This window comes from Amphibalanus amphitrite, unplaced genomic scaffold, assembly GCF_019059575.1.
Source record: "Amphibalanus amphitrite isolate SeventyFive unplaced genomic scaffold, NRLGWU_Aamphi_draft 000793F_arrow, whole genome shotgun sequence".
Lineage (NCBI taxonomy): Eukaryota > Metazoa > Arthropoda > Thecostraca > Balanomorpha > Balanidae > Amphibalanus > Amphibalanus amphitrite.
The window spans coordinates 320,170-341,106 of record NW_024882287.1 but is presented as its reverse complement, the minus strand read 5'-3'; the positions used below and the strand labels follow the sequence as shown (position 1 = coordinate 341,106).

At 52.2% G+C, this 20,937-nt stretch overlaps 1 protein-coding gene and 1 long non-coding RNA gene across 2 annotated transcripts; one reads left to right on the top strand and one right to left on the bottom strand.

Moving 5' to 3' along the window:
* Positions 1 to 514: 514 nt before the first annotated feature.
* Positions 515 to 1,659, bottom strand: LOC122366258. The gene is made up of 3 exons (XR_006253859.1): positions 1,374 to 1,659; positions 917 to 1,041; positions 515 to 593 (listed from the first exon to the last, which is right to left on the bottom strand). It is a non-coding gene; the product is annotated as an uncharacterized LOC122366258 (long non-coding RNA).
* Positions 1,660 to 3,207: 1,548 nt separating this feature from the next.
* Positions 3,208 to 4,875, top strand: LOC122366257. The gene is made up of 3 exons (XM_043338267.1): positions 3,208 to 3,220; positions 4,096 to 4,243; positions 4,659 to 4,875. The coding sequence occupies exons 1-3, from the start codon at positions 3,208 to 3,210 to the stop codon at positions 4,873 to 4,875; spliced, it is 378 nt and encodes a 125-aa protein (XP_043194202.1).
* Positions 4,876 to 20,937: the final 16,062 nt, after the last annotated feature.

Sequence of the window (20,937 nt, the reverse complement as noted above, 5' to 3'; positions counted from 1 at the left end):
ACCGTGTGTGGTGATGGCGTGCCAAATTGGCCAAAAGTAAACACGGCTGTGATCATGATAACAAATATTTATTATTACAACATACAGTCAATCACAGGACATAAGAAATAAATAAGGATGAATAAGCAACAGACATGACTGTCTCTTGCTTAAACCTAAATACCTCTAAGAACTAGAGAAACTTTCACACAAGGAACAAATCAGAGAACATCAACTTCTCTAAAAATAGAGAATATATTCATCGGCACTTAATAGGGTTCAGCCTCATTTCGAATGGTCTACTGGTAGCGGGGGCCTGTATCCGACGATGACACGCTCGTACTGGGGCTCCCCACGGACCTCCTCCTCATCATCATCCTCTTCCTCCTCCTCCTCCTCATCCTCTTCCTCAGACACCTCCGGGTGTACTGGTGGGCACCGGGGTGGGCAGGTGGGGTCGCCCTGCGCCTGGAAGCCCTGCTCGCCGCCGAGTACACCACCGTGTAGGTGACGCCGTCGGGGGCCGTGTAGCTGACTGGCCCGACACGCTGTAGCTGTCGTCGTCCTCCGGCTCGCCAGACTCCGACACAGAGATGCCGTTCTCACTCTCGAAACTGGCGGACAGAGGCGGGCGTTGGGTTAGAGAAACACTGAAGACACTGTCATAAATGAGGATGGTGGTTCTCACAAACATGTAACTACGAATGTCTTTTTGTTGAACAAAAGAGTTTCTCGTTTTAGAGCCACTTTACTTTCCCTAGACTAAGCAAGGCACAACAAATAGAATACCAAGCTGGGCTTCAAATGCTCTTTGAAACTTCCTTGACGATTGATCTCGAGTATTGCGACGTAAGAACAATTACAGAAGCCGACCACTTTTCGAACAATTGACTGCCGTTCGAACAGTCGACCGACCGTCGCCAGTGTAGATACTCACGAGTGTTGGTAGGACTGGTCGTCGTTGTGGTCGATGTTCTGTCGGAGGATCTCGACAATGTCCCTCTCGTAGGGGAGCTCCGACGGGGCGGCGGCGGCCACGGCCAGCACGGCGGCGAACACGATCTGAAACGGAACAGACGTCATGGCGGAGGGTCTAAACTGCAACGGCATCGACCTCTTGCAAGTATAGGGTCGAAAGTTTATGTATCATGTAAATAGTAATTTATCTTAGTTATTTAATTCATTTAATTATTTTGTTGACAGTGCAGTTAAAAAGACGGCTAGGTGTGCACCTAAATTATAAACAAATTTAAAATAAAATATTGCCGGAAGCTTTGTCCAGCAACTCCGTGACTGTGAAACAACTATTGATTCAAACAGCTTGGCAATATCCTTAGCGTGGTGCTAGCCATGCCGTCGCTGAGTGCTGCTGGTGCCTCCGTCTCTTCACTCACCAGCTTCATGTTGTTGTTGAGATGGTAGTCAGCGGTGAACTGTGCCTATCTGACGCCGGTCGGCCGTTTTATAGTCGGTCCCCTGTCCTCGGCGTGGTCCCCGTATAGAGTGTCCTGTATCCCAGTTGGGACATCTAAGGCCACCAGTCCTGGCGAGGTCACCCTCCGGTCAGCCCTGCCGACCGCGGCGTGGGCACAAGTGCGGGTGAACTTTCCCGGCTCCGCGAGAGCAATTAAACAGAAATACCGGTCAGACATTCGAACTGGGCAAGGTCGGGCTATTGATGAAACCGGGACTGTGCAGAGATGTGACCACCATTCATGGGCACGCGGCATTCAGGGGCAAACGAGATTTAGTACAAGTCCCGTTGGGGGTCGACGCGAGGACATGTAACGACGGCGCCGGTAGCCCTTATTGGTAGATACACGACCTTATGCATGTACAGTTTTAATGAAATGAGACTTCTATACACCAAGAGTTCTATGATGCATGCAAACAAAAACATACTGATGTTTGTCACTCATAATTCTTATCTATTCACACTCGCCGAAGAACAGTTGAATAGTCAGCGACCCTAACGCTCCGAGTGGGTAAGTAGGGGAGACCCGGGAGGTATGGGCCATCGCAGTTTTGAAGAAGTGTTGCGTATTTTTACACATTTGACCACGTAAACTGATAGCAGCCATTTCGTTATGCAACCTATGTGATTTCCAAAATCTTCCTCAGTCTTTTTTGGCAATGAGCGGTGATAAAGCGTTTTTGCCCTCTTCGAATAAAATACGAAACATAAAGTAAATTCGCGATCAATGTGAACCAGGATCGATTTATTATGTCAGACCATCGCTAGCAAAAAGTGTAAAGCATGCTTATTAAGACTGGATAGACAATTTGAAGCTTCCTCGCAAGATTATGAGCTGAGATGCTACGCGCATTCTGACGTCCTAACCGGGAGGTTCGGGCCACCCGCCTCCATTGATCCTAAATCAATAAAATGATGCTTTCTTTGAATGTCCTCTTCAATAACAATTGTTTTTGTCGCACATGGCCGAAAATTTAACTACAGACTGCATTTGAACATACAAATATTGTTTGTCTTATTTATTTCATGGAACCGGATTGAGTTACCCATTATAAATAGGTGCCCAAGTGGCCTCCATGAAGTAAGCTGTTGGCCTATTATGCGGTGCCTGGGCTCTAAGAGAGCTCAAGTTAGATCCCAGCTAAGAGTATTGTTCTCAATGTCGAAAAAAGAATATGAAACATGACACCGGCCCATACGTCCCGGCCCATGGTCCATACCTCCCGGTGTATTTTGCTGGATCGAAAAGGCGCATGATTTATTGAAAGCTATCTCGAGACAAAATAGTTGATCCCAGATGCCTAATATCAGGCACATTTTGCTGGTGGAAGACAATTTCACGTACCTACACAGAGTGAAAAACCGGGTCTAGACACTACTCACTGGAAGAAAATTACCGTTTCACAAAACCGGCCCATACCTCCCGGGTCTCCCCTACCTATCTATTTTTATGCATTGTACACATCTGCCCGGATTAGCGCTAACGTTCAATATTAAACGTCAAATTGACATGACATGTCATTAAAATTGGGCACTATGTTAATCAGAAACGTCATGAAACGTAATTCCTTTAGCAGTCTAGCCTATAAAACTCGCATATTTTTATTCGCTGACTGTGACTAGTCACACACTGTTGAAATCGAGAAATTGGGACGGGGTACCCGACATCCTATATAAACTGTATAAACTGTTCTCACACTGGATGCTCACTCGCGCTGGTGCTGTATAAGGAAAAAAGCTATAATCGGCAAATAATGATGGACAAGCGTCAGCCGAAAGCTCTTTACAACTTATTAGCAGTGCTTAGCTGGCATGAAAATGTAATCCCCGGATCCAGCGTAAGGATCTAATTCACATCTAGCAGAATGCATGCCTGCTCAGGCTCTCCTTCTTATGGGGTTTGCACAAACAATGTGTAGTGTAATTATAGTTACATTGCAGGAACGAACGAGGGCTGACGGGCTTGGCGTGGTGGTGGATCCCCGATCAATGTTAGGTCCATATGCATCTTGGTACATTATTTCACATCAGACCGCTTTCTGAACTTTAGAAATACATATTCTAGTCGAGATGAGAAGATTTTTCTCATGAAGCCTGAAGATAATGTTGTCTACAATCTTAATTAATTTCCCTTTAAAATACCATGGACCCCGTGGTGCATCGATCCGCAAGGAATATCCTTCCCCACACTCTTCTTTTGTATAAGCCTATCACTTTATGTGCCAGCTCCCCCCCCCCCCTCCGTTCACTTGACTGTTGGGCCCTCCCCATCTGCCCTGTCAGTCCAAGTTGATCTATAGCAGCATATATGCATGTTCCTTGTTCACCTATCGACATAATTATTGGTGGCATGTCGTGATCTCCCGATGGCCTGTCTTGAACCAGTTAAACGTCAATGACCCTCGATGACAGTTCATCTGACCTCGGTGGCCCAATGACCTGTCACTGTGACCTGGCTTACTGACACTCGGTGACCTTTCGATATGACTTTCGGTCTGACCTTTCTATGTGACTCCCGCTAGCCGACCGCCGTGACTCCGCTGTGACCTGTCAGCACTACCCCTTGCCCTGTCCACGTGACTCTCTTTTACCGTACCTTATCACAATGACCTCTATGTGACCTGTCCCGCCCCTGCCTCCAGGCGATGTGAGCCGCAGTATCGTCTGTATCTGCACCACGCTGGAGTGTCAGCAGGCGGGCGTGAGCACCTGTACCACCACCGGCATGTGCTACACCCAACAGCTAAGGCGGCTCGACGGCGCCGACCCCATGACCAGAGGCTGTGTCAGGTCAGTGGGGTGGTTTTTGGCCATCTCAGCCGGGTCAGTACTAGGGGAATTATGTAAATGAGGGATCGAGAGCTATGTCTTGTTGCAGTAAGTCCGCTTTGGAAAGCTCAGTCCCTATCCCAAGTAATTTGTACTTGTGCTGTGGTACCTACCCACCAACTAAGTATTCATGTGATATTCGCGAGAAAAAATTAGAAAGGCTTGAAGCCCGCGAAGGTGCCCTTTAAGCTTCAACGTTGCAAACGGCTTTGGGGCTGAGCTGCGCCAATGGCATCTTAAACATTAATTGCAACGTGGAATCTGTGATATTAGACGTCTAACACGTGATCTCTCATCTAAGACCCGGTAAGTCATGACTCGTGATCTCTGGCTGCGACCTCTGACCTCTGACTCGTGACCCGTGTTATATTCCCAGGGGCGAGACGCCTCTAATGTGTGACCACCTGCTGCCGACCCACGGGGAGGACTACCGGGCCAGCTCCATCTGCTGCGGTACCCCGCTCTGTAACAAACAGGTGTCGCTGGCGTCTGGCCGCGGCCGTGGCCCCGGAGGGACCAGGAGACACGAGCAGCACGAGCAGCGGCGGACCAGCGGCGCCAAACACGGTAACGAAACTGACGGGGGTGAATAGTGTACAGCAGATGCTTCGGTTATGCAAACTCTTACGAAGCGAAACCTGCTATAGAGAAGTTTGCTTTCGAGGATACGTGTGCCTACACTTAAAACATCCTCGACGACCTATGCTGGACCGAACGTCTTATTCACGTCTAAAAACGGCGAGGAGAACGTCTCATATTTGACATACCGTGAATCAAGTGTCTAATTTCTTTGGTACACAATGTGTGCATTGTGGTCTACAAGATTATGTAACGTTGTTGGCAACGCTTATGTCCATGGAGACTTGTTCTCAATCTCGAATAGCGAACTGTGCCCTAATCGCCGTTTTCGTCCGCGGCCACCGCACGGCCACCATCCTCAGCTTCAGCGCCACCTGTGCCGGCAGATGTTTCGGTGAACCGGACGCTAGAGGCGCTGCTGGCGCTGGGAGGTCGTCAGGGGGCGGCCGGCTGGAGGCCCGGTCCACTGGTCATCTCGGTACTGGCCGTCGGACTGGCCATGGTGGTCGGCATTAGCGCGGCGGGGATCTACATCCTACAATCAAATAGGTACTATACACCACGACTGAGCATGGTCGGCTGTAGTGAACTTTGGTTAGATGCAGCAGTCGGTAATTCAATAAGCAATGATGACGCATGACGCACGGGCTATTTTTTCTTTTTCCATCGAACAATATTTAATTATTAACCTAAACATGTGGAGCATTTGACTTCATTCGGCTGGCTTTGGCTAACTTATGTATCCTCTCCATCGCGTCTGCACCAGCTCACGACTGATCAAGTCATCGTCCTCTGAGTCCTCGATTATTCGTGGTCTCAGCGATCCGGGAGCTTGTACTAATTTCTGATTATAAGCCCATACATGCAGCTTCTACTGTCATCATGATTAGACACATCGCTCATCTGTGGATCAGTCTAACTGTCTTCGCTGTGCATCCCTACGTTGTTGTGCACTGCGTACAGTGTTTTAGCCTTCTAAACCTAATAAACTGCTCGATTTCACAGGTTCGTAGCGGAAGTCCCATTCTCAGCGTGTCCTCGCGACCACGTCACGTCCTGAGCGTCACCACGTCACGTTTTGAGACGTCACTGCGTGCGTTTACGTCCTGGGCATCCCTGCGTCACGTCTTCAAACAACACCCGGTGTGGCAAGTCATTCCGCGAACGCTGCATCATATGTGGCATTGCATTTGATCGATTGAATCCCACCTGTGCTATTCTCAGTGTTATTAGAGAATGGTAACAAAACCTTGCCAGCATAGTGTAGCCCGTGACAGTTCTGACTGGACAGGCGGCCACGCCCTGGTCGCTGCGTGCAGTCCGGTCACCCTCAGAAAAAGTGGCACTCTCCTAGTGAACTGCACTCAGACTCTGACATTGCTGTGTCGCAACGACTGCGTATCGTGAGCACACCCAATCCATTAACGTTATAATGGAGGAATTGGGTACGACAAGCCGATCGGAGGCGGTGGGAGATCTCAGTCGCTGCAAACATGCACGCTATAGCTGCAACAGGTAACGGCTGTCTAAGAATAATGTCACTCGGCAATGTGCATTGTGGATGCCGTCGGCTTTATTCCGGCAATCAATCATCCGAATTGGCGGACTATGACGGCGAAATGTCGTATTCCATTAGAGTCGCTGGCGGCGGCTGTGGGCTGAGCGGCCTGTGTGAAGCTCCGGTGGGGACACGCCGTCGAGCCGCCCCGACATTCGGAGAGCGCCAGAGTACAGCGGTTCTCGTTTACCGCCTGTCGCCGAATATGGGCCTACAGAGCGGCGGCTGGTCGGAGCGGCGTTCCACGCAGTCTGGGCCGCTCTGTTCCGAGTAGTACCGACGGGACTGAGCTGTCTGTTCGAAGCCGAGCTATCCCGAGCCGAGCGTTCCGCAGCTGATCTTTCAGGACCTGTGTTGTCCGGACTCCGGAGCTCAGCCATCCGGATCTGCGTTGTCCGCTGTTTCTGGAATTGTGTTGTCCGCTGTCCGGAGTTGTCATGCTCGTAATTGTCGTTGTCCGGAGCTGAGCTATCCGGATCCGTACTAACTATGTTAGAGCTGGATTGTAGCCTTTCCAGTGTCCATCGTATCCGGAGTTGTGCCGTCTATTGTCTGGTGTCCGACACCGAAATATCCTATTCCCAGAGCTGTGTCCTCTGTTCGTAATGTTCCTGACTCGTATCTGACCCTGGGCTGTCCGTGACTGGCACTATGTCGTGTGCGTTGTTGCTCGCGCCCGAGCCGTGCCAGCCTGCATCAGCGGTGGCCGTCGATGGCTGGTGCGCACGTTTTACACGGCACGCCACCCGCTACCGTGCTATCTCGATTATAAACCCGGCAATATGCGGAGTTCGGGCTGCCTTGCAGCGGAGAAGTGATTTGCAATGGTAGTTATCGTGTGCACCCAGCCGTTTTATTTGTAGATAGATATTGTCTTATACTAAAAGCTTGGGTCCGTCGTGCATGAGCCGTATGACATGATGTTTGTTTCCATGCGTGATGTAACATCGTGTGAACTTGTCATTTATTTCATTCGGTCATGCTATTAGCCAGCATCATGTATGTTATGTAGATACGTCTATCGTCTCTATATGGTTCGTATATTTTTCGGATCCTAACAGTGATCCTAATTCCAATACCGGCGGCCGGCCTGTCATGTTTTATGTAAAACTCCCCCACTCTAAATGTCTCGAGATCCTTGCCCTTCTGTTCCTGAGCTGTGCCGGTGCATGCCTGCCGTCGGAGTCGGTTCCATCGTTCCTGCCGCCGCGGAGTCGGTGCTGGTGTGCCTGTGTCCGTGGTCGGTGCCGGCGCCCGTTGACGTGCTGTTTATCAGCAGCGCGGCACGGCACGGCTCGTCGAGTCCGTGCCGGCCCGGCGTGCCGTCCGTGCCGTGCCGACGGAGCGGCCGTCTGGTGCCCCTGTGAACGCCGACCCACCCTCCCGGTGTATATCTGTATCGCGTGTCGGCGTGCCGGGTGAGGACGCCGCTGAAGACACGGTCAACTCTAGTCATTAACATGTTTACAGGCCCGACAACCGTGAGGCGCGACTTTGCTTTTGGCTGGATGGGAAAGTGCGGGTTAACAGCGGAAGACGGGATTGGAGACATGGCAGCGGCACGACCTGACGAGACTGAGAGTAGCGAAATACACGGGAGAACAAACGAACGTCAAGTTCCACGACTGCCGTTGTGCCCGACATCGTCCAACGCACGTTCATTGGCAACTGGGGAGGGAGAACATGCGTAAACCCAGCTGCCGACAGCTGCCGATGTGGCGGAACTAAGCTGCTACATCGCCCACCGCACGACAGGGGCTGGCGGGGCGAGTCCGGGCGAGTGTTAGGATGTGGGTACCTGACTACCGAGAAACCCACCGAGCTCCGTCCGGTAAACGAGCCCCCGTGTCGTGTAGCATGCATGTCGCCGGGCCTCGGCCACCGTGTTATTTCCTCGTCCGACAGTGATCCACTGGCGCTATCCACAGCGGTCTAACACTAACCCGGGGAGTACCTCGGCCGGATTTTTATTCACCCGTTTAGGAGCTGGCAAAACGACAAAAAGGCGCTCAGTGCCATCACCGGGCATTTTTGTTGCATCTTTCCTGTTGGCGTTTTTCGGTGGTGACGGTAGGTGGAGGCGAGGGCCGAGGAAATAGTTAGCCGAGTCGGGACACTTATGGTGACAGTAGGCTATGCGACGAATAAAAACATATTGGTCCCTCCGACAATGTTACGCATACCTTGATATTTACGGTATTCGACTGCATCAATGATAATGTACTGCGAACAAGTGATGAGTCGGGTAAGCAACGTAGCTCAGATAACGTTTAAAGTAAGAAAGTTCGCTAAGTAAGTAAATCGCTAAAAAGTAACTATGTGGCGTGTCTCGCTGCAGTCGCCGCTATATCCCACGGACAGGCGGCCGTGACGCCGTCTCCGCGACCGTCGGGCACTCACCGCCGAACCGGTCGATGGATAACCAGTTCGAACCATCACATTAATCACGGCCGTTATTTAATTAGGGTCCATTTGAGCGGTGTATCTGATAGCCGACCCGGTGTCGCCGCCGCCGGCCGGGCCGGTCGCATGCCGCGCGTGCCGGGCCGATGGGTGCCGCTCTGCCGCGGCCAGCGAATTTGTCACCGACTGGCAGACAGCCGACACCCTTTTAGGACGACTGATGGGGGCGGTCCATCAGCCGCGGTCATCCAGTCCGCCGGACCGCCCCGGTAAACTACCCCACCAGAGACACCCGAGCGACCGACTGGAAACACGGCCCCAATGGAACAGGAAAGTGATCTGGGTGCTTGGTGTCATTAGGTTTCATGGCGTGACTTATTGTGTGGATTGGCTGGGTGTTGTTTGGTATTTTACTGTTCATGTCTCATGCAACATTCTTGTCCTTCAAGTTTTACCATCCACAGCGCTATTTGTTTGGCACTCGAGGTATATAGTAGTGGGAACTGAGAAAATCGCTGCTTGATGTTTTAGCTACCTGTGGATCCTTGGTGGATCAGAGTAACACCCACATCTCATGACGCTGTCGCCCTCCACTGACCTCTCGAGGCCCGCCGCGCCGGTGCCATGCCTTTGTGACGTCGCTCCGTGCCGTCGTTTCGTCAGAGCGGCGACGCATGCATGAGACACGACCGCGTCCTGTCTGACACGGTCGCGGCGCCAGCTCCGGCGCGCTGACGAGTCAATCCAGACATGGACGTGACGACGACCGGCGCGGCGGCGACATATCTCTGTCTGCGGGGTGGGACTCGATCCTGTCGGCCCTGCCCTCGCGCCAACGCCTGACACTCACTGCCGCTTGCCACGCCGTCAGTACTGAGCAAAACCGTCGTGCGGCGCCGCCGCCTCGCTGTCGCCACCACGCCTTTCTACTGCAGACGATACAAGATAAGCTGAGCCAACCGGAAACTCCAAAGTGGAGTGCGATCTTTTTTAGATGCAGTCCCGCGTCCAAATAAGAGGTTGTCGGTAGGGGCTGCCGGATATACCCGCAGTGAGTCACCGACTTGCCACACCCGTGGCTCATTGGACCAGCCAAGGAGCCACCAATAAGGGCAGACTCGATAAACCATTAACTATCCCAGCTCGGCCCTCGCACTCCGCCTTCCCACAGTTGACCGGTCGGGTCGCCGGATGACCTGGCCTGACCTCACCTGTGGCGCCTCCTCCGGCGCGGCCGGCCGCCGGCTCCATTAGCCGCCGCGCCTCCGACCGGCCCGCCACGGCCCTCTGGGACACTTTATGACAGACGAAAAACCCGCCGACGGTATCGGGACATCGGAACGAAGCGGCACTCACAACAGCGAATTCCACTTAGTCGGCGCCTGGGTAAAAAGTCCCAGCCGCCACTGGACGGGACAGGCATCTGCGCGCGGGAGAGAGACGAGGGGAGGATGGCGAGGGACGGCCACCGGCGAAGGGCCCAGAGATAAGGGGAAAAGGGGAGAGACTGAGTCTCCAGTACTGGGAACAGAGTACTGATCTCAGGCGCACACCGCCTAACATCTGAGTGTTAGGGTATCCTGGTTTCCGATTTCCGGTGGCCACCTATGCGACAGCGATTCCTACTCTAAGCTTGTCTCGACATTCATTATGGGACAGTGCTCTCCGGCAGGGCCACTTAGAGGTCAGCAAAGTAAAACTATTACTTGCCGCGAATTTTGAAATCAAAAGTTATTGGTTAAGATTTCGCTTCCACGCAATTTCCCCAATTGAATCGTGCAAAATATTATTTCTTCGCCCCTTATGTACTCAAAGGTACTGTGAACATTGCAGCATTCGTGCGGGATGCAGTGAAATGCAGCTCCCACTGCCACCGACTAGCCGTTGGTCGCAGTTCCCTTCCACCCACCCCTCCCTCCAGTCCGCATGGTGCAGTTCGCACGCTAGTTCTCGACATGATGAGCGGACGAAGGGCAGTGGTCTGCAGGCCATCATCATTTATTCGAGTAATGCAGGTGCTGACCAAAAGTGCCGCCTCATGGCCTCGGTGGCGTCATCGACGTCTCATTAGCCTGGACCACCTCACGGTGCACCGCCGGCCGGAGCAGGGCCGGTCACTGAGGTGACTGGGGGGCATAGGCGGCGGAACGGAGGGGGGGGGGGCACCGGGGCACCGTGCCCCCCTTGATTTTACCATTTTAACGTTAGCCCTATGAGCGTTGCATGGAAAGAATGGGACCAAAAGAAGGCAGTCCCCCCCCCCTAATTGAAGGTGTTCCGCCGCTACTGCCCGGGGGGGGGGGGGGGAGGAGGGACCAGGGAAGCGAGACGGTTTCGTTGCATACGGCTTACTTACATTCTTAGGAAGGTATGAATGTGAATTGTTCAATGTCCATGCATTCAATTTCATATAACATCATATATTTCTTATTGGGTTTAAACGGTCTTTAATAGCCCGGCCGTCGTTATACATCAGTAGATATATTGTTACAGCTAAAAGTCATTTTTTAACTTGCTTTTTTATGAAGCGTTGCTAGTGTTAAACTTTTACGCATCCAATCGGTGACATGTGCAATTTGGCGAGCACGTTAACATCTGAGAAAGGTAAAATGTTTTTTACCCTTCTGTGTATGTGCCTGCGATTTCGTTGCGCAGGTGCAACGCTCCGTTTCGGTGAATGTAGATACTTATTGGTTGTGCTATAATTGCAGTGTCTGCAGGTAAAGCCATGTTCATTACCTGCTGGGGAGCCATTGCCAAAAATCGATCCCCTCCCTATCTAACCACTATCGCATAGACCCCACCCTCACCAGCACGCACCCTCTCACTGAGTCAGAACGGCCCCCTGTGACATATGTGGCGCCACCGTGTCGATTGCGACGCGTCGACGCACCCTCTGAGTCAGCGTCGGCGCCGGTGGCACGTGGCACGCGCCCATCGTCGGCCGTACAGTCAGCTCGCAAAAACCTCGACTGCTCATTATTTCCAGAATACCTATTCATGCGTAATCGAAAGGTGAAACTAAGACTCAAAGGCATGGGAGAGTGACGCATAGTGACTTCCAAATGATACTTAGGTACTGGGTTCTGAAATGGCCGTCTCAGACTATGGCTACGTTTCCATGGCACAATCTAAGCCGATTTTGAAAAATGGATTTGCTCCATCATAGCATTTAGGCGTAATTTAAAAATGTATATATAGGATTAGGTGCTAGCTAAAACCATATATACGCTCATTTTTTGCATAAGGTAAATAGTTTCCGAGAAAAACGCACGTGAAATTTCGCTACATCGATTTAGACGTGTCATGGAAACGTAGTCTATAAGACAATTTTTTTCATTTGCTCTTTTAGAGGTAGTGACTGACAACGCGGGCAGCAACGACAAATATTAGGTAGGTACTGGCGCAGCTCACTCGCCACAATAAACTAGTGAATCAGCAAAAAATCCTGCGAATTCGCACGTAAACATATAAACTTATAAATATACAAGAACTCGCAGGTAGGTAAGCGATAAACTGAAGTTTATCGTTTATCTGGCCTATCCGATTATACTCGTGCCATGGATGAGATAATAATGGATTGGTGTCTTCGCAGTTTTTAGCGACATTGAGCTCAGGCCTGCCATCTAGCGGGAGAATTATCGCAAGTTAGGAGCAAGCCGAGTGAACGCCGCTGATTAGCATTGTGACACACGGGAGTGTGGTGTAGTAGCAGGCTTGATGTGCAATTTTTTTCAAAATGTTATGTCTTAATATGTCAGCAAAATTGTGAAGAAATTAATAAATTTATGTGCAGGGTGAGTAATAATATAAGCGGTTCCCTGTTATTTCCTCTTTAAATCGTGAAACAGGGAGTTATTGGAGACCTCGCCAGCACGTGTCGTTTTCGCTATTTTTCACATGAGTCTTTACTTGGCCTAAATCAAACAAATTGTTCGATCAAAGAACAAAACTAACTTAAGTACTAATATATAAGTCTAATGAAAAGGTTAAACGGAATTGCTAACGTCATTGCCGCTCAATGTGTCATTCAAGACGCTCTATGAAAAGGACCCAACCAGTGCTGCGTAGTCGATGAAATTTCAGTGACTGGCTCCAACTCCGATTCCGGTATCTAAATATCGACTCCGACTCCTCCGGGCAGAACTGTCGATTCACACAGACTCCGACTCTGACTCCGACTCTGCAGCCCTGGTAAGTCTGTGGAGTCGATGACTTTTCGGTGACGTTCGACTCATACTCCGACTACAGCTTTTAAAAATCAACCGACTCCGAGTCGGAACAGAACCGCTGGCTCTGACTACAACTCCGCAGCCCTGGCCCAAGATAGCCGCCTCAAACAACTTTGATGTGTGATCTTCGTACATTGTTAATGTTATTTTAAACAAGGAATGGAAAAGGGAGACGAAGTCTTCGCCCTTCACAAACAAGGATCTCCTGTTGCGGATCAATTAACTGCTGGAACAGAAAGGTGTTAACACCACGTATCTCATTTCATCGTTTTCCTAACGACTCTGCACCAATGTGGGTACTGATTAATGCAGTGCGAGCATCGATGTGACATTTGTGTACCAAGTTTGAGTGTTATCCGCCCAGCCGTTCTTGAGATATGGAAGCGGCACCCCGCACGTGCGCACGTGCAGTAGCACCCCCATGGTGACACATGGAAATGCATTGGCCACTGGGTGCCTAACTTTTGACGAAGTTTTACTGTAATGGGCCCAGTCATTGCGGAGTTACTTTGTGTGGAACAATTTCGACACCCCTGAGTTGGCACGTGGCACGTGCCGTAACATTAACTAAGATCAAGAAAATCGGGCGAAATTCGGAGAAGAAGGAATAAGCCTACCAAATGTGCATGACATATTGTAAAACTGCTGTACCATTGTGAGTAAATGACCATATAAAAGGTCGTACAAGTCGATGGGACTGGGCGTTTCAATGAAAACACACCGTCTTACGCATTTTATTTTCGTTATTACCTAAGGGCTGCTTGACGTTTTTGGCTTTCAAGCATTTAAGACATTTTTTTGTCGTCTCAGGTCCAGTAAGATTACCTTCAACTCGTGGAAATATGCACTTCAAGCCAACTAACACACCACACCCACGTGTGTCATAATGCTGAGAGATGGCGTTCACTCGGCTTGCTCCTAACTTACGATAATTCTCTCGCTAGATGGCAGGCCTGATCCCAATGTCGCGGATCCCAATGTTAATTTCCACGAGACACCAATCCAGTGTTATATCATCCATGCTCGTGCGATGCGATGCAGGCTGCTGGATGCTTGATGGTGAAATGACTTACCTATGTAATCGAAGTGATATAATATAATGTGAGGCGTGAGCCATTTGATTTATCTGCCCAGGTCCCAGGATGCATTTGTCGCTGGTTAATTCGCGTCTATTACTTTTGATGGAAGTGCCGCTATTTCTATAAAGACGAATTCTGCCACGATCACCACCAGTCACCCCCTCCCCGCTCGAAAACCAAACATCTCTGCCGCCGCCGCCCCCCGACGCCGCCGACGCGTCGCCGCCGCCGTCGGCCGACAGTTTATCGTCGGCGGCGACGCAGCCGACGTTAGGGCGAGTCGGCGCGCCGGGAGGCCGACAGACGGGCGCCGAGAGGCCACCCGGGGCGCGCGAGCAGACACGTGCGGGGCGGCCGGCGCCGCCGGCGGCCCGGGCGCCCCGACACTCCACGGGGGAGTCGCCGGCGCCGGCGGGACAGGGGCCAGCGGGGTCCCCCGACAGCGAGCCAATCACATCACCGGTCAGGGCTGATTAGGAAAGACGCGACGCGTTGGCGGCGCTGGTAAATAAACCGGCATGTGTGCCTACTTGGCTGTGCCTATATGAACGCTTAACAAAATGATAGGTTTTTGTTTTGGTTAAAGCCCGGTTCCGACTACGGTCACTTCAGGCCCAATCAGGCCAGATCAGGCCCAATCATCCCCAAAAGGGCTGGAAAAGGCGTACGGCCTGATGGGCATGCAAGTGTGAAGTGCAAACCGGAGCGCCTGATCCGGCCTGAACTAGCCAGATCAGACCTTCAGGTCAGATCGGGCCGAAGTTAGCTTCAAGTCAACTTCTTACGCCTGATCGGGCATGATCTGGCCTTGATCTGGCCCTGTCAACCTGAAGTGGTTGGAGAAAAAAAATGCGAACGGTTCTCAAAACCTTCCGATCGGTCACCGACTTGAAAATTGAAATGCCGAAAATACGATGAGACGGCTAATATTAAACCTTTTCGCGCATATCGACACAAGTGGTGCCGCACTGCCTTTCGAGTTCACCGTCCAACACAAACTTGCATAAACCGCTGGGGTCTGACCGAGCTCTCGCCTCGGTGAAGCCAGCTTTTACACACGGGTCCGGGGAAGTCAGGAATCTCATGGTGCTGCGGCTGGCACGTCGTGGTGTGTTCCTCCGCGGCAAACAGCCGAGGTATGCGGCGGTTGGCAGCTTGCTTTGACGCCCTGCACCCGACATGTGACACGCGGCAGAGCCCGCGAGGCATGCAAAGGGGAGGGGAGGGACGGGTGGGCAGCCCTGTTCAGTGTTCAGTGTTCAACTGCAGAGGCAGGTGGCGCAGGAGCCAGTCAGGGCTTCTAATACTGGCAGTATCTCCGAATGAAATCGCAATGGGCTGGAAACATGGAGCGGTTGGAATAACTGCATCAAGATTTGAGCTAATTGCCCCTTCAGGCTTCAAGCTAGCGTGACTAAACGGCTTGATTTTTTTTTCGTCCATCACATAAGAGATCATAGAAAGTTTTTCAGGTATCACGTAGCATCTGCTCGTGTCCTGAACCTACTTACCTACTTATCGATAAATTGCAAACAATTCAATAAGCAAGCCAGGAAAATAATACCAATTCCAAACAACTAAATTTGGGTCAGGTTCTATATGCGTAGCTAACCAGCTGTTTTTGTTATTTACGAGAGTTTAAGTTGATGAAGAATCTGCACCTAATCTTCTGTATATTTTCCTAAGGGTTATCTTTTTTAACATTCAGTCAACGCGATAAGCCTTCCGCACCGCCTTTCGTAAATTGGTAGACGATGATTCGGTTCATTGATGTTTTTTTTTAATTTACTGATCATTTTATCATCATCCTGAATTACTTCAGAATCGGCCGAACCTTTTATGAAATAGGTCAAGCTTTCCGAACGCATCATAATTTATTTGTCTCTGTCGACAAGTCAAGCCACTTGACGCACGCTAAAAACAACCAGCAGCGGTCAAGGATCTTTCAGGGACTTCGTAAGTAGCCGACTTTGTGACCCCTAATTACAGCACGGTGAGGACGCCCCTCGGAGCGGATGTTTTTCCCATGGCGATCCCATGGAGAATCTGGGGGTTCCCATTGTCGTTCCCGGACCCGAGTCACCACCACCATTCCATCGCAACTGCTGCCTGTGGTTCTGGACCAGCCTGCACCGTCCCTGCTCTATATTTTAACCAATAACCATCAACCAGTGTCTGGGTCTACCACCGGCTGCAGTGTCTGAAGTCTGCCACTGTCCAGTCCTCCCCTGTCCACCGTTCACCGTCCATCCACCGACCGTCCACCGGCTGCCGTCTGCGCCTCCCACAGTCAGGGCTGACCACTCCGACAGAGCGGGCTGGGGCCCTGGCCGGTCCGCCGACAGAGATCGGGCTGAGGCCTGGTCGACTCGCCGACAGAGACCAGGGGCTGGCGGGGCGCATTCCTCGCCCGCTGCGGCACCCGCTGAGCGACGGTCAGCTAAAACAAACAGTCATTACAGAGGGCCGCCGGCAGCCGCCGACAGAGAGAGGGTACGGACCGGGTACGGCCCCACCGAGCGGCCCCTGAGCCGGAGCACAGGGAGCAGTGCCCGCCGAGCGCTGATTGATGATTGGGAGCCAGCGGAGATCTCGTTACTGCAGATCTCCCACTGGGAAGGGTAGGAGATCTGGACTCTTTCTTCTCAGCTAAGACAGCGAGGAGGTCTGGAGCGCATTGCAACGCCCCTCCCTTCCTCCCTCCCCTCTCCCCAAACTATGGTTAGTTGAATAAACAAACCAATTTGATTTCGCAGCCGATGGAGAGTTGTGGAGCATCGTCTATGTAGCACAATGCCTGATGACTAGTGTCACCGACTCGTCAGTGGGGGATCGACCTTACATCAGCCAACTACATATGTGAACGTGATGACCGTGCAGACCGGACCGAGGACGTCAATGCCTGATGACATAATGTCACCGTTTATGTGAACCGGCTCCCTCCCACCTGTACCCCAGTTCTGTCACTCAACGCGGAATCTCTCGTTCAGCTTTAGAACCAACGATCCAGAAAGGTCCGCCCGAGTCTTCATCGCACAAATATTTTTAACGCCGAGCTGGGGGACAAGAGCTAAAAAGAAGACGGACTAGCTGGAGAGGGGAGCGACTGGACTGGGCTGGGAACAGAGAGAAAACAGCTGCCACTCAGCCGAAGACAGACGTGACCAGGCTGCTGGGGTCTGATGTGGTCTGCCTGCCGCGGTCGGACGGACCAAACTGACCTCTGCCGAGGTCGGACGGACCGAACTGACCTCTGCGGTCGGAGGGCGACTGCCCACCCCGACCAGAGCGGACCGCGCAGCTGCTCATTCACTGCGGAGCAATCGCGCCGCCGCACTGATGAGTGTTATTGCGGCCTGCGTGCGGCGCGACCGTAGCCCTTTGTTTGCCGGCCGGCCGGACGGATTATTGGTTTTAAATTACGGATAATCGCTGCCGTGGACGGTCGCCGAGTATTTTTGTGGCGTCGCTCTGTCGCCGGGGTCGGGTGACGCGCGGGAGCCGCCGCCGTGAGCATTTCCGTCGCCGCCGCCCCGCGCTGTCATCGCCATTATCGTAACCATCAGTGTCGCCGCCGGCGTCGGCCATCGCGGTGACTTTGGACGGAGCGACGCCGGCGGCGCGGTCACCGGCACCGGCACCGTCATGAGTGGCCGGTGGAGGGGCCAGCATCGTCATCAGCGGTCAGCGGAGGGGCCAGCACCGTCATCAGAGGTCGGCGAAGGGGAGACCACTGACCGGCACCGGCAACTGAGGTCGGCGGGGGACTAGCACCGTCATCAGCTGCAGCAGCGACATTCGGCAGGGTCGCCGGTCTAATAATCAGCGCTCAGCACAACGGATATATAGACGGTCAGACTGCGAAAGTGTGATGGCTGCTCTAGGTCTCGTCACGACAAGTTGGATTGGACAGTCATCGAACATGCTCTAAAGCTGTCGCAATCGACAATGTTGAATTATGAACACTGTCTGTCACTTTGAACACGTAGTCAGCATCCACCACATCTCTCAGGTGATCACCAGCACCATGGCACCCTCCCCCTCCCCTAGACCTCTCCCACCACCTCCTCCTTCAGGCCGGATGCCCGTCCCTCATGAGAACATCCCACAAACGAGCTGTTGAAAATCGGCCGTGCCGTGCCAGTCGGCAGTCAGTCGACGTGCCGGCGCTGACCTTGGCTGGCCGCTCTCAGAGCAGCTCCCGGTGCCTCCAGCACTGCAGCCGCAGAACAGCCGACCACCGGCGCCGGCCGGCCGCTCCGCGCCGGCCCCCGCACTGTCATTACGCCGCCGCCAAAGTGGCGCTCCGAGACAGAGACCGGCGCGGCCAAAGTGGCGGCCTGAGACGAATTCCGGCGCAGTTACAGTGGTTGGTAGAGAAGGATTCCCGGGATGGTCGGGGACTGATACTGAAATGACCATGGCTGCCTGTGACTTCCCAGTTATAGGTATACGTGACTGACAGGTGACTGACTGCCAGTGCCGTCAGTCACCTGATGCCGTCTGCTGGCGACGGGGACCTCAGTGACGGCAGTGATGACGCTCACTTACTAAAAGAATAAGATTCGGTCCAGGAGAGCTGTACCAAGATTACTTTACTACTCTATCTGTAGCTGTACGGTGTTCGTGATATACTTTAAGTCCTTCTGAATTCATTTTAAACATGATGGGGACTGAGACAGCTACCGTAAAAAGTTTACATATGCAAATAGATTTATAAATTCATGGTGAAGCGGCGAACTGCGAGTCGTGAGTCACAGATATCCTGCATGTTTGCATATAAACGCCATCTTGCACCGAACGATTCAAGCAGTTTGGATTTGCTTCGAGTCCTTCTTAGGAGGTAGACCACGGTCACGAGAGCAACCGAACCAGGATTACTCATCGGAACGGTTACGATGGACACAAGACAGAACACAATGCACATATTTATGATGGATCGACATTCGACATGGTAGAGGGTGCGACTTTTGGGTGTGCGGGACCAGATAAACAGGTCACAGAACAAGGTGGAGAGAGAGAGAGAGAGAGAGAGAGAGAGAGAGAGAGAGAGAGAGAGAGAGAGAGAGAGGGGAGAGAGAGAGAGGAGAGAGAGAGAGGGGGGAGAGAGAGAGAGGAGAGAGAGAGAGAGAGAGAGAGAGAGAGAGAGAGAGAGAGAGAGAGAGAGAGAGAGAGAGAGAGAGAGAGAGAGGAGCAAGAGATAATTTGTTTATATGTTTGCATGTAATGGTGTAGTAACGTGGCGACCGATCCTAGCATGCGACCAGTCTGTAATAGTGTCACAGTCACAACCTGTGTGGCACAGTGCACTTTTTCCTGTCGTTGTTGGCCTGTTGTCGCCATTACCCTTGTCAGTTCCTTTGTGCATGAATAGCGTCAGGATCACTTCTTGCCTGTGTCGTATTATGCATCACAATAGTAAAGCTGCATGAAACAACACCAATGCGTGGGCGTTTATGCGACAGCTTTCCATTTTGTGGCTGTGTCTGTTCCTGATCGTGACCAATGTGCCAGTGCCCACTCACCCTGTCTGCATGTTGCATCTTCGAGTGAATACTGTATAGTACAGTAGTGACCATTGCCAAATGGCAAACCCCTTATATTGCCTCTGCTGATGGTCCATGTGGCGTCTTGTGCTTATCATGCTTCTACGTATATGTCCAGTAACCATTGCCTGCGCTGAAATAATGATACATCGTGTCCGTTTGTCCGTCGATGGCGCCTGTCTATGTCCGCATGTCACCCTTGCCATGGAATATGGTCAGCCTGTGGTCAGCCTACCACCACCTCCGTTGTCAGCCCGGTGTCCACTGTCGGCGCCAGGAGGTCCTCATCACAGACAGACAGATGGGGGACGCAGCTAGGGGCCGGAGGAGGGGGAGTCACGAGCCGGCGCCGCCAGTACCCCCACCTGTCGCCGGTCTGCAGCTGTCGGCGCCGCCGGCTGACGGTCTGTCGGTCTGTCGGTGGGATTTGTCGGTCTTTCGGTCTGCCCATTTGCTGACCTATCGGTCTGTCGGTCTGTGGGCTTGTTGGACTGTCGGTTTGTTGGTCTGTCAGTCAGTCGTCTATTGGTTTGTCGGTCTGTCGGTTTGTTGGTTGGTCGGTCTCTCGGTTTATTTGTCGGATTGTCGGTCTGTTGTCGGTCTGCTGGTTTGTACTGTCCGCCTTTCATCCGTCCGTCTGTAAGTTTAACGATCTTTCGGCCTAATTGAGTCTATCGTTTGGCGCCTCCTCTACGGATTCGCATTCAGGTTTTCATCTCATTCACTTCATTTTTTCGTCTTTCACCGTGACACAGAAAACTGAACGTCCATGGTTATGCTGTGCTACGTACACGTGTCCAGTTGCCGAACCGTGTGCAGTGTGCACGCTTTATATGAGCGCCTGACTCATGACCAGGAAGAGGTTTGTCAACAGTATTTGGACATGTTGGGACCCGCGGCAGCCTACCGCGTGGCGCAGTTCAGGGTTGTCGGCCGGCCAAAGTCCGCCTCGTGTTCTACACGTGGTGTGTTTGTAAGTACTCGGCTATATCATGCCGAAGGAGCACGGATTAAATTCAAGTGGAGCGAGTCGAGACTGCCCTCGGCGATTGTCGGGTTACGTCTATTTTGTCGCGATGGATTTTGCCGGTTGTCGGCGAATTAGTCAGTTGTAGATCAGTTCATTCATCGGCTACAATAGCACCGTCCGCAGTGCCGGCCTCCCGTTCATAAGACTCGGCGCCTTCTGAAGGATGCGCCTCCCCCAGCCGGCGCAGACGGGGTGAGCGGGCGTTTTTGTGAGGAGCGAACCCTCCCT

What these genes read in the sequence shown, in the direction of transcription:
- LOC122366257 (XM_043338267.1), top strand. An exon ending in ATGACCAGAGGCTGTGTCAG is followed by an intron (nt 4,244 to 4,658) that starts GTCAGTGGGGTG and finishes TTATATTCCCAG; the next exon opens with GGGCGAGACGCCTCTAATGT.